General features: G+C 38.1%; 1 protein-coding gene across 5 annotated transcripts in view; it reads left to right on the plus strand.

Annotated features, from left to right (window-relative positions):
- Positions 1-13,496, plus strand: part of macrod2 (mono-ADP ribosylhydrolase 2) — a 1,355,048-nt gene that overhangs the window by 861,900 nt on the left and 479,652 nt on the right. For all 5 annotated transcript variants that reach the window (XM_062969120.1, XM_062969122.1, XM_062969121.1 and 2 more), the window contains exon 8: positions 10,107-10,180. In XM_062969120.1, coding sequence (XP_062825190.1) covers positions 10,107-10,180 — 74 coding nt within the window. The remainder of the gene's footprint in view (positions 1-10,106; positions 10,181-13,496) is intronic.

Genomic DNA, 13,496 nt, shown 5'->3' on the forward strand with positions numbered 1-13,496 from the left:
CTTGCTCTATTGCAAGACTCCTTTTTCTCACCATGCCCTTTTCTTGTAATGTCTTCACAATGATTGCTTTTTAAAAAAAATCTATTTACAAAGACAGTTGACTTGTTTATTGATGTTAGTGTAAAAATCAAGAACACATCTGAAGCAAAGATAATCCTACTGTGATCCTTTTTTGCCATGTGATCAATATTTTCCCACTGCTTCAGTTTATGTGATTGATGAAATGTTCTTTGTACACATGTTTAAAAAGATTAAAATGTGATACATCCTCTTGTGATGCTTTAAAAAAATCTTTATTGCCGAACATTCTGTGGTCTGCAAATCTGTTGCAATAAGGAGAAAAAAATTAACTTATTTCTGTCATCAAGCATTAGGATTATGCTAACTCTTGGATTTAGATTCTTGAAAATGGTTTATTGTAATTCTTATTTGTTGCATGCAAGTCTTTCAAAGTGCAGTGAATATAGTAGTCTGTACTCAACATATGGAAAATTAATTTTGGATGCAAGAGACACAGATTCACCTTCTGATTGTCTCGGGTAGCAATTTAATAGTCATGTGTTATTCTTTGGATATTTATACCAGGTGTCTTTAAACTTTTTAAGCCAGTGGCCAGTTCACAGTCTTTCAGACTGTTGGGGGGTCAGGCTATAGTTTGAAAAAACCATGAAAAAATTCCTATGCACACTGCACATATCTTATTTGTAGTGCAAAGAAACATGAAAGAACAATGCAATATTTAAAATGGAGAACAATTTCAACCAACAAAAACTTACTGGTATTTCATAGGGGAAGTGTGCTTTTGGTTAATTAGCATTATTATTGTTGTGTAGCTTCAAGTTGTTTCAGACTTAGGGTGACCCTAAGTCTAAAGTTTAGGGCAGGGATATGACCTTGGAGGGCTGCATCTGGCTCACAGGTCTTACTGTGGGGACCCCTGATTTATACTTGGTGTCTCATCACACTTGAGCATTTATCCATTTTAAATCCGTTTTCTGCCTCCTGCAGAATTCCGAGGTTTGTAGTTTAATGAGGCCCAGGACCTGTCTGGCTGAGCTGTTTAATGGCCCCTCCCTAAAGTGGATTTAAAGTGAATTCAAACTTTAATGTGATGAGGTCCTAAGTTAGGCTTTGGGTCTATTTAGTTTACATTGAAGAACACTGACACTCCAGGGTTCATCAAGGTTTCACGAAGGGTGGTTCTACACAGCCACTTAAATCAAGTTAAGAATCAAAGAGAACCAGTTTTCTGTGAAGCACCTACTCTATCACCCCAGGAACTCGTTCCAAACTGTGATGGTGTCCACATTATCTGCAAATACAGATCAGAACCTGGCCGAAGAGTTAGTGAGGCCAGGTGAACCTTGGTGACTGAGCATTTCGCCTGAGCAATGATATTACTTACAGAGAAACTGAATGAAGTTTGATAGATTCCAAAGGCCTGTGATTGGTGTTTCCGTTCACTGTTCCAACTAATTTGCTGTAGAGAACTTCCTTTTACAGGCATGGCAATAAATCAGTGCCAGGTAAAATGGCTACTCAAGGAGCTACAGTCAGCTTTGCCTCTTCCATTCCCCCTAGCGAAAGATTTGTTAAGGAAAGAAGGGAAGGAAAACAGAGAAAAGCAAATATCCTTGTTTCCTAAAATGCTTTCACGTCAGTTTCACTAAGTCCTTGAAATATTTCTGGAACAGCATGTCATATGCAGTTAACCAAATGCCTGCATTGGGTCCTGTCTGAAGTGGTATCTGTCTGGTTGTATATTACTTGTTTTTGTTTCTCCTTGCATAGAATGTGCTGCAGTGATCAAAGCACAGTTTTCATAGCTTGGGACATACAGCTGCTCACCATTCTGATGTGTATTTTGAATGCATTTCCACCCCTTCTAGTAATATTACTAGAATCCGAATCCAAAGAGATTTATGATCAGGGCCAAACAACTTTCTTTAAATTTAACTCGGAGAAAATAAAAGATACATAAAAAGTTATGATTGATTTGAATTTACAATAATCACCAATAACTGCCTTATAGTTTAAGGATGGAAAACATGAATGTTATTAGCAAATATGGAAGAATGAAATAGATTTTCTGTTAAAAAGTTACAGTTCTGCATGTTGCATGAAGACTGTTATAAAATTCTTCATTGGAATAGAGTCTTATAAGCATTCTGTTTTTACATTATAAAGTAAATTTGTTTTTAAGTGTTGCTTTTTTTCTTGACAGGCTTTTTCTTCTCAGAGAAAAAGGGGGGGCATTGTAGGATTTCTGATCTCAGTCACAATTTATCAGTTATCTTAATCCCGCTGAGAAATGCTCTAGTTTTGTTGCATTTCTGATTAGTTGAGATCAGGATGAATGTTTGCCAATGTGTATTCCCTTTCATTTTGTGAATTACTCTGAAAGCAAACAATGTGTAGTGCATTAGAACATGTAAATAACAGTATTAAGGTCAGAAAGATGTACTTAGAAGTTGTAAGAGAGCTTGAAAAAAAAGTGATAGCGCAGATGAATTATGTTAGCAAACACCAATCCATACCTGTTTACTAGTGTAGATAGGCTTTCGGGCAACACTAGATTTCACAGTTAAAAGTGCCTAAGAATGCCTTTCTTCCATTGTGCAGTCATTAAAATGCATTGGAGTGAATCTCTTTCCTGGCATTTTTCCCATTTAATCTTCTACGCTTGCAGAAATAGCCTGTTTCCATTTTCTTGAAGTGCATCATGTGAAATGTGAACCACACACGGCCTGAATATCTGTTAATGGCTTTTTTGTGTGTGGGGGTGTATTATTAACCAATGATGAAATGAGTAAGAATTTTTCACTTGCTTCTTACAGCTGATCCTATATATACAAGAGAGAGTGGAAAGTATGTGCGCATGTATACAAGCTGAAAAGAATTTAAAAAGAAGTTGAGGTTTTCGGTTCACTGTTACTTGTGAAAAGTACAAGATTATAGTCTTCCTCAGATTTTTGTATACATTTAAATTAAGCATTTAATGTATTTTAAAAGTGTTTTAGACATCATTCTGCTAAATTTTCACATTACAGTACAGTATCATGTATCTAGAACATCTGTTTATTGGAAAATCCTGCATCTCTGCTAGCAGAGGAAGGAGAGAAGTTTAGACCTCTGCAAGGGATGTTTGATGTTGTTGCTCTTGCTGCTGTACCTTTGTTATTGATGTACAAATACATGGATGACAATAGAGGGAGACTAGAACTATGCCTGCTGAGCCCATCTTTTCATGCCGTGCACTGAAGCACTGTTTGCTTGATCTGCACTATAAATACTTTCAGGGTACAAATGACATGCAGGGAATTTTAGCTTATATATGCTTTGGTTTTAAGGAGCCCTGGTGGCGAAGTGCGTTAAAGCACTGAGCTGGAGACCGAAAGGTCCCAGGTTCAAGCCCCGGGAGCAGTGTGAGCGGCCACTGTTAGCTCCAGGTCCTGCCAACCTAGCAGTTCGAAAACTTGCCAATGTGAGTAGATAGGTACCGCTCCTGCAGGAAGGTAACGGCGCTCCATGCAGTCATGCCGGCCACATGACCTTGGAGGTGCCTATGGACAATGCCGGCTCTTCGGCTTAGAAATGGAGATGAGCATCAACCCCTAGAGTCAGACATGACTGGACTTAACGTCAGGGGAAACCTTTACCTTTACCCTATGCTTTGGTTTATGCCTGTAGGTTTATATCCAAACAATAATTGTCTCACTTGAAGATTAGGGGTGCATCTACACTGTAGAAATAACACAGTTTTGTGCTACCTTAACTGCCATAGTTCAAGGCTATGGGATCATGGGAATAGCAGCATTACAAGGTCTTTAGCCTTTTTTGCCAAAGGATATTGATGCATCACCAAACTACAAGTCCTGAGATTCCATACCATTGGGCCATGATAGTTGAAATGGTGCCAAACTACATTAATTCCATAACATAGATGGACATTGGAAGCAAGGTCAGCATCCCATTCCTACATGCCTTTCATTGTGTGCATTTCTCCACTAAGTGCCATTCTCATTAAAATAGCAGGAGCAAAAAAGGCCACCTCTCCAGGAAGAGCCTGCAGTGCAAATCAAGAGAAAAGAGAGGGCTATTTAAAAGAAGCTGAGGGTAGGATAGCTCCAGGTCATCACTCTTCTCACTGGGAAGTGAGAAGCTTTCTTGAAATGCCTTGGAAAGCTGCTTGCTGGAAAAGTGCACGCACACCTGCAGCACCTGTGTAGTGCCTCTTTCTACTAGAGTATTAAACCCAGGTGTTTTCCGTATTTTCCAGCTGCAGACCAAAAGCGGCCATCCAGCTATCTGCCGTTTTTGGGAGGCACGTGAAAAAGGATATGGGAGTCTACTGGTATCCAGCCAGCAAGGTTCAGGAATGTAGTTTGACATCACTTTAGTTGAAATGGCTCAATGCTGTAGAATCATAGAAGTTATAGTATTGCAAGTTCTGTAACTTTCTCTGCCAAATAGTAATGATGTTTCAACAAGCTACAATTCCTATAATCACAGACTATAGAGCCATGTCAAATAAAGTGGTGTTAAAATGCAATAATTCTCCAGTGTAGATGCACCCATAGATACAGGGATATCTCCTAGAGTTTGGTTTCAGGACCCGCAGTGAATACCAAAATCCATGGATGCTCAAGCTTACTTACATATATTGGCAAAATAAAATGGTATCCCTTATATACAATGACCAGATAAGGGTTAGCTTTTCAGAATTTCCTTTCAAGCTGTAGATGGTTGAATCCATGGATGCAGAATCCGTGGACATAGAGGGCTGACTGTATTTATGATCACAACTCAATTAAAAACTTCTTAGTTTCTTGTTATTCAAATGTAACTTTAAAAGTTTATAAAAACCACACAAATGCATAAATGATAAATATCTCTTTACTTGTAATATAAAGCACACGAGAGTAAGGAGATCACACTCATAAAATTAACTAAAATAAATATACTTTGGTTTTGTCTTAGGTATTGCAAAAACAATTAATTAAAATAATTTATTCACAATTAATTGCATTCAACACTGGAGGAATAGATGGCAACATACCCTCATTAAAGCCAGACTCTTTAAAGAAGTGAGATTGTGAGTGTAAATCATGGGTTTGCTCCTTTAAGATTCAACCTGTCAGATGGCTCTCTCTAACACTGTTGTGTTGTTTGCCTCCACTTGCCGGGCAACACACCCTTGACTTATTATGCCCTTGTTCTTTTCAGTATTCCAAAGACACACTCACTGCAGCAACGTAGGCTGGTGTCACTCTTATTACCTTTACCTGTTTTATCTTTTGTGAAATTGAGCCTTTAGCCAGAATTGTCTGAGCTGCTCCTCCAGAAATTGGTTACCTGTGAGACTTCTCAAGCTCATTTCACTCAAGTAATTTGATTCCCACATGCTTATGAAAATTGCTTTTCTGCTGAAGGCCATGGTGGAAGGGAACAGGCCCATACAGTTTTCAGCAACAATACAGCTCAAAGACAAAAGCAGAATAGTGACAATGGTAGAAAAATATATAAATCAAAATAGTTAAATGGTTGTGAAGCTTGTCTTCTGCTTTAGCTCTTCCGCTCTTACCCTGTCTATAACCTCCCCTATGTTTCTTCCCATTAGCTGCCATAGTAATGTTGCCTTATGTGCTTTGGTGTTTCTTTCTCTTGCCCCTTTAATATGTTAATTGAGTTAAAAACGGCCAGTGGCTACTTAGACATGCCATCAATTCATTATTTTTTTTGTGGTAAATAGGGAGGAGGAGGACGGAAGAAAACTGGTGAAGTAGGACCAGTTTGATTCTTCATGGAAGCACTATTGTCCATAGTAGAAGGCATATTTGTTTGTTTTTTGCAGAAAATGTGGAAGGTTCAGTACTCGCTATCTATAGGCCAGAAAAAGGTCTGAACTGAAAATCTGGAGAATTTCTCTCAGTTATTGTGCATAGCACCAACTTTGAGAAGCTGGACTCAGTGTAAAGGAGACCAGCTTCTATTTGGAAACTCTGGGCACATCTACACTGACCATTTAATGCAGCTTGAAGCTGATGATGTACGTACAAAATGTGCACTGCCAAAGCGCATTGCAGCGCACATTAATGGGTTTAAAGTGCTTTAAGTAAAATCTCAGGAAAGTCCAAGTTAAACACTAAGGGAACTTCCACACAGTTCCCAAATCTGCATCAAATCTGCATCTGTGCTTTGGCACATATTTGAGTCCTCACACCCTTTTGGCATACAGAAATGACGTGCCAGGGGAGGGGGTCAGAGGAGGACTTGCCCCCTGTTCTCCTGGCACATCATTTCCTGATGCCAGAAGGGTGTGGGGTAATTTTTTTTTTTTACTTTTAGGGGTACATTTGGGGGGCTTGGGGGAAGGGTGGATACCATCCTGGACTTTCGGGCTCCAGGAGCCCAAAAGGTTAGGGATGGCAAATAGGGACTCACCCCCAGGTAGTCCTGGGACTTACCCGGAGATGAGTGTCCACAGGCACAATATCCCATCAGACCCAGATCTAACGGGGTATCTAATTAATTCTGGACAAAGCAAAGAAACCCTGTTTTGTTCCAAATTAATTGAGTTTTTCCAAAGCCCTCATTTGGACGCCTACAGTAAAACCAAGACGGGTCCTGGTTTTGGGGCCTGTCTAGATGGGCCCTTAATGTGCTTTAGCAATCCCTAGATCTAAACCACACTGCACAGTGGAATCGACTCATTGTAGACACCAGCCCGCATTTAAAAATTCGAACAAGTCAGCTGCTGAAAAATATCCCAAGGGCATAGCTGGGCAATAAGAGGCTAATTGACCCCCTAGGGTAAGTAATGGATTATCTATCCCCCCACACACACACACACACACAAACACACACATCTTATGCTTCTGGAGCACTAGTGCACCTCTCACTAGGAAATGGCAAACCATACATCAGGTTCCAAACCCAGTTTCAGGCTATCTTCCATATTTAATGTAATTACTTTCCTGGCTTCAAACTTGTTTCTGTCATGCTAGTCTAATCGTCCAGATGGCAAAATTGGTTTCTCCCTAACTGATTTCAACCAACGTCTATGTTCAGTGTACATGTGCCCTATGTTTCTCTCACCAGACTGTCTGTATACTGTTTTAGGGTACATATCTTTACTTATTTGATTCCAACATGGGAGCCCCAGGATAATGAGAGTTTAATGCATTTCAGGATGTTTCTGTGAGAAATTCATTTGTATAAAACTAATGTTTTTGCATAAGAAGGCAATGTCTTTTAAACAAGTGGTAGCATTCTCTGTACAGTGTTGTGCAGAAAAGTTCCCTTTACACTTTCCTTTTTTTAAAGAAAAAAATTCCCAACATGATAAACCTACTGCAGTTGACCTCCCCTATTCCATCCCATCCCAATACTGGTTGAGTCTTCTTTATCCAAAATGCTTGGGACCAGAATTTAGGATTTCTCCCTCCCCCCCCCCCCCCCAATTTTAGGAATACCCGTATTTGCATATAGAGTAAATGAGAGCTGAGGGGAAAGGGGGCTAGTTATGTGTTCAGCATCTGATGAGTTTTTCCTCAAGGAGCCCTGATGATGTTAAAAAAGAGGGTGGAGGCCTTTGAAAAAGCAGATGCGCAAATTCTTCCCTGCTGTGAGCACATTTTCTGCCCTTTTAGCAAAGAATCTTGAATTCTGATATGTCTTTTCTCTTCAGTTTGGACTGGATACAGCTGATGGCCAAAAGGGTTGTTCTGTATTTACCCCTGCAGTCATCCCCCCCCCCCCCCAGAGTATGGGCATTGGCTAGGCAGAAGGTGAACATGGAAGCACCATGGCTGTCTGTTTTTTCAGGGGCTTGAGTAAGCGGCAACTTCTCCACCTTCCTCTCCTTCTTTTTTTCTATCAGGGCTCCTTGAGGAAAAAACATATTGGTTGCTAGATGTGTGCCTAGCTCCTTTCCCCCAAAAGTGGAATTGGATGACTGGTGGCAAAGAATTGTGAGATTGGGAGTATTTGGGATATCAGATTTCCAGGTAAAGGAGGCTCAGCCTGTAGCATATCTCACTATGCTGAGGACACCTTTTTTTTTAACCAAATAGTTTCCAGTTTCATCTGGTTGCAAGACAACTGTATTTTCTAAGACCAACTGCACGACAATATCCCCATAATTCCTGTTTCGGTTTCCCTAAATGTTTAGTAGTGATTTTTATTCAGTATTTTCCTTTGTTCAGTATGAGAATTCAGAATACAAAATAGAAGTCAGATTTACCTATTTTGTTTTTCCTTTTATTGAAAAGCATAGGACTGTTGATTCCCCCCAGCTTTTTGTAAAAGCCTTCTGTTTATTTACATAAACAAACAGTTGGATTGTGTTTGTGTGTGTGGAGGAATGGTGTGTATGTATATTGCTTTATCACAGCTTCCAGCAAGGGCACTAAGGTGTAGAATTAACATTTTAAAGGTGAATCATTTTTTGCTGGAAGAAAAATGTTTCTTTTGAAAATAGGCTATGCATAAACAATCACATATTTTACTTGGCTGAAATACTGTGTAGGCACCTTTGGCATATATACTCTTCATTGTAATTTATCATCAAACAGCAATAGAACTATAAGGCACATAACAATGCACCATGGAGCTCTTTGCTAAAGGGTTTGTGATACTAATTTAAATTCTTCTTACACTTTTTTTAGACTACATATATGCCACCTTTCAAAGCCCTCCCAAGGTAGCTTGTATCAGATAATGAGTTTCATAATTAGTTTTCTTTTCTCTATATGGTGGATATTTACTGGGTATTCTATCAGTTTGAAATGCATGATTCAAATTATTACTTATTGCTTAACAATTAATGAAAGTCATTAATTAAAGAACAATAATTTGGAGTCGTGCCATTGATACCTAAGATAATAAATGTTGTATGTATCATATATGATTATTATTATTATTATTATTATTATTATTATTATTATTATTATTTATTTGTATTCCGCCCTATCTCCCTGAGGGTACTCAGGGTGGATTCCAGCAAACACAGACAAAAGGCAAACATTCAATGTCTACACACAACAAACACAGATAAAGGTAAAGGTTTCCCCCTCCAAGTTCATCTCCGGCTCTGAGGGTTGGTGCTCATCTCCATGTCTAAGCTGAAGAGCCTACATTGTCTGTAGACACCTCTTAGGTCATGTGGCCGGCATGACTGCATGAAGCACCATTTATCTTCCCGCCGAGGCGGTATTTATTCATCTACTCACATTTGCATTTTTTCAAACTGCTGAGTTGGCAGAGGCTGGGGCTAACAGCAGGAGCTCACCTTGGCCCGCGGATTCGAACCACCAACCTTCTGGTCAGCAAGTTTTGCAGCTCAGTGATTTAACTCACTGCTCCATCACGACCCCTTTAGACGTAATTTGAACCTTCTTTTAACCATATCTGTTAGCCTTTCAGAAATAAACTCATATCTCCCTGGCTTTATAAATTTACCCTAATGAAAGGGACTATTTATACTCTGTCTTGGTCCATCCATCCCCAACGTTGTGTCTTTTAATTATTTATCTCATTATCTCATGATGTGACTTGTCTAGGATCCCATCTCCTTGCATCAACAAACATAAATGTAGCTTACCAGCTGCTGTTAAGCAATATTACACCGGAGCGGTACCTATTGATCTACTCACATTGGCATGTTTTCAAACTGCTAGGTTGGCAGGAGCTGGAACTAACAGCGGCCGCTCACGCTGCTCCCGGGGTTTGAACCTGGGACCTTTCGGTCTCCAGCTCAGTGATTTAACGCACTTCGCCACCGGGGCTCCTATTATAATACAGCAGTTATAGTAAGCATTCACTTTTCTGGTCTGATGAGGATTTATTTCTATATTTTAAAAATCTAATCTGAATTATGTGTGAAATACATGTATGAAAATGCTAGCCCAATTGGGTGTCCTCCACAAATTGTTGACTGGACCTCCCCTAAGCCTGGGTTATGTGGCCAATAGTAAGGAGTGTAGTCACAAACATCTGGACAGCATTCAGTTGGGGAAGGTAGACCAATATCACCTCATGTTAAAGAGATTTCAATGGACCCATGAACAAAATGATTTCATCTTTCGCTTTCTTTCTCTTTTTAGGTTTTCCAAATGAGCCAGCTGCCACCATTGCACTTACCACAATCAAGGAATGGTTAAGCAAGAATTATCATGAGGTATGATTATAGACACAATCTTAATGTGGATGCTTTTAAAAAAAATGTTGCTGGAATACATGCAGGTCATAGCAGCATGCCCTTTTCTGTTTTTACAAACTAATCTGTGGCTTGTAAACTGTTTCTAGCAGTGTTGAACGCTTCATGGTGCTCTCCAAGGTTTTTTTTTCTCACCATATGGTTTTTTATCATTTATGCAAATATGGAACTTGGTAGTTTATAACTTCATTCCAGCATCTTGGGGAAGAAGGACATTCTGAACTATTCTCCCCACATACAGGAAAATATGTTGGTAAACGGAATAAAGAATCAACCCTAACAATAAAACCAATAGGTGTCTGTTACAGATAATTGCTAATTTATTTCAACATTTGATTTACCATTATGTTTGCCTCAAGTGGCACTGAAATCAGAATGTGACTGTTTTAAATAGCAACATGTCTATTCTGTATGATTTATTGAACAGGCTGATTACAAAATTCTAAAAGTGAATGGTCTACTTTAACAGAAAGGGCTCTGAAATATTTCTTGCAATATTATATCTATGTGGCGCTTTGTTAGACCTGTTTACAATATACCACAAAACTTTGGTCCATTGTAACTACCATCTATGCCTACTTTCCATGAAAGGAAATAGGGAATGCAACGTTTTCTGTTTTTTTGTTTTTACTAAACACTTAGGGATAGTCTTGGGAACCTTCTTTTCATCTGTAATCACAGTGACAAGTGTATAGCATTGACACCAACAAATGTCAGGAAGGAAGATGAAAGAAAAACTTAAATAAGTTCAATTTCTGGATGACGATAACAATGGCAATGTTTCAAAATTATGTTTTAAAGCTTCTTTTACATTTCATGGTAATAATTCTTTGATAATCACCCCTACTGCTATGATTCCATCCTGTGGAATCCTGAGATTTGTAGTTTTGCGATTTATCTAGAATCCTCTTCCAAGGAGCTCTATTGCTTTGTCAAACCACAAATGCCTGGCTTTCACAGAATCCAGCAATAATTTCAAAGTTGATCTAAGTATAGTAGGAAAGTGACTGAAACATTTTGTATTTGTAACTAATGTCATTGTTTTCAGTAAGTTGGTACTTAAAATGGTTTAACAGACTGCTTACTAAGTATGTTGTAAGTTGCCTTACTTCACAGTGCTGGAAAAAAAAAAACCCAAAAAACAAACAAACGGTGGGATTGAAACCAAATAAACCATCATGACGACTGAAAAATACAATTACTAGCAGGTCTTGATATGGATTAAATTATTTAGGATTTTTAGTTATATCTGTTTGAACTAAAAGTGTTGCCTAGTAGAATTGGAGCATATAGTAATTTGTGTAATTTCACACTTGTTCACTTCTGACAATGGATTAAGTAAGTTTGTATTGTTTTATTCAGTGATACAATTCTTTTTAAACAATGCACCACCTATTTATAATATAGTGAGTTGAAATTGGCTTTATTTTGTGGTTTGAAACTTGTGGGGAAATGGCATGCAGACCAAAAGATGGTGATCATCATAACTACAGATAGCTGTAATGTTACTTTGGGGTGTGTCATGACACAACATTCATGGATTTCTGGATTAACAGATTAATGTGTTGATTTTTTAAAAGGTCTATCTGGATACGTAAAGTGTCATCCATTCATATCACATCTGGTTGGTGTGTTATACTGAATGCTGCATGTGAAGCATTGAACCAAATCAACTGTTGTTTGGATTTAGGGAGAAGTTCAGCTCCCTTTTGTAGGATGGGAATTCCCTACAAAATTTATGGCTTAAGTATTTGTAGAAGTGTTTGCAAAGTAACATTTGTATTTTGGCTCCTGTAGTTCTTTGGATCCAAATAAATGAACTCAAATAGCAAATCGAAATTTTAGAAAACAGATATGACTCCTCAGATTAATTATAAGCGACTATTGGCTTCTGTTGAAGAATCCATGGTAATTCAATAAGAATTCCTTATCTATAAGTGGTGTCTTCTTTAGTAACCAAAATACTGTTCTTACAGTGTTTCAAAACTAGCACATTTACTTGAAAATGCATTTGATTATGCTGTGTAACAATTTTTGTTCCTGGGTTATATGTAGTTTCCTACTTGGTTCCATCATTAAAATGTGGAAAAGTTTATTAGACTGCAAAAACATTGTTTTTTTGCTAGAAATCCTGCAGCACATTTTGCTATAGTTTTTCAATGAATATCTCATCGATTCTCAATCAATTCAACGTAGTTTGGTGGCAGCCATAAAAACAAAGCTTCTGAAGTATAAACTACTTTCAAAGTACGTACCACTCAATTAAACAGGAATAACACTTTCAAACCAGGAATAGACTTTTTTTCAGATTTTGTTACATAGTGTTATTAAATATGTCTCTTTAAGTAAATGCACTGAGCATTTAGTATCAAATACACACTGAAAATTATTAATACACATTTTGCAAGGTATTTTTATTGTGATAAAGGTTACTACATGTGAAATGCAGAATGTGACATAATATAGGCAACCACAGCATTGCCAACTATAATCCAGTTCAATCAGGCTCCTAAGAGCAAGGCCTAGAGTAAATAATGGTATGTATTTAGTTGTTCCTTTGGAGTTGTCCTGATGTGGTCTTGGAATACATTTCCTAGTGGAACTAATTTCTGATCATGTTTTACATTGAAGTCTGCTGACTTGCAGTTAAAGGGTAAATCACATTTGGACATTAGTGAATGGCCATATATGTCAGCACAGAAATCCTTCGCATTGAATTCAAGGGAATGGCAATAGTCAGCAATACTGGACAAATTCACTGTAGCTTCTGGGTTATCTCTTTAGTAAACTACATTTTCACATTTTCCAAAGCACACTAAAGGCTTAATAGAATTCTTCTGGTCAAAGAATATAACCCTACAAAAATTATCCCCTAGGAAAGAGTTAATAAAAAAACAGATTTAGAGCTTCAAGTGGAGAAAATGTTATTTTGATCCATAAGGGCAGTAGTAAACTTTTATTACGGTCAATGACCAGCTCGTAACAGGGGTACCCAGTTCTGTACATCCATGTTAGACTTCATTAATAATAATAAAATTATAATAATTTTTTTAAAAAAACCATTATAAAATTGAATTATTTACCAATCTAAAATCTAGGCTAAAGACCACATACAAGTAACTATTGAAGCTCAACTAATCCCATAGGATCCTCTGGGGCAGTCTCAAGGGAGGGAGTGGGGATGACACCGGGGGGAGGGGGGAAGTAACCATAACTGTAAATAACAGTCTAGAACTATAATTATCAGTCTATTTCTGATTCCCCATCTATACTCTGT

This window comes from Anolis carolinensis, chromosome 1 (genome assembly GCF_035594765.1).
Source record: "Anolis carolinensis isolate JA03-04 chromosome 1, rAnoCar3.1.pri, whole genome shotgun sequence".
NCBI lineage: Eukaryota > Metazoa > Chordata > Lepidosauria > Squamata > Dactyloidae > Anolis > Anolis carolinensis.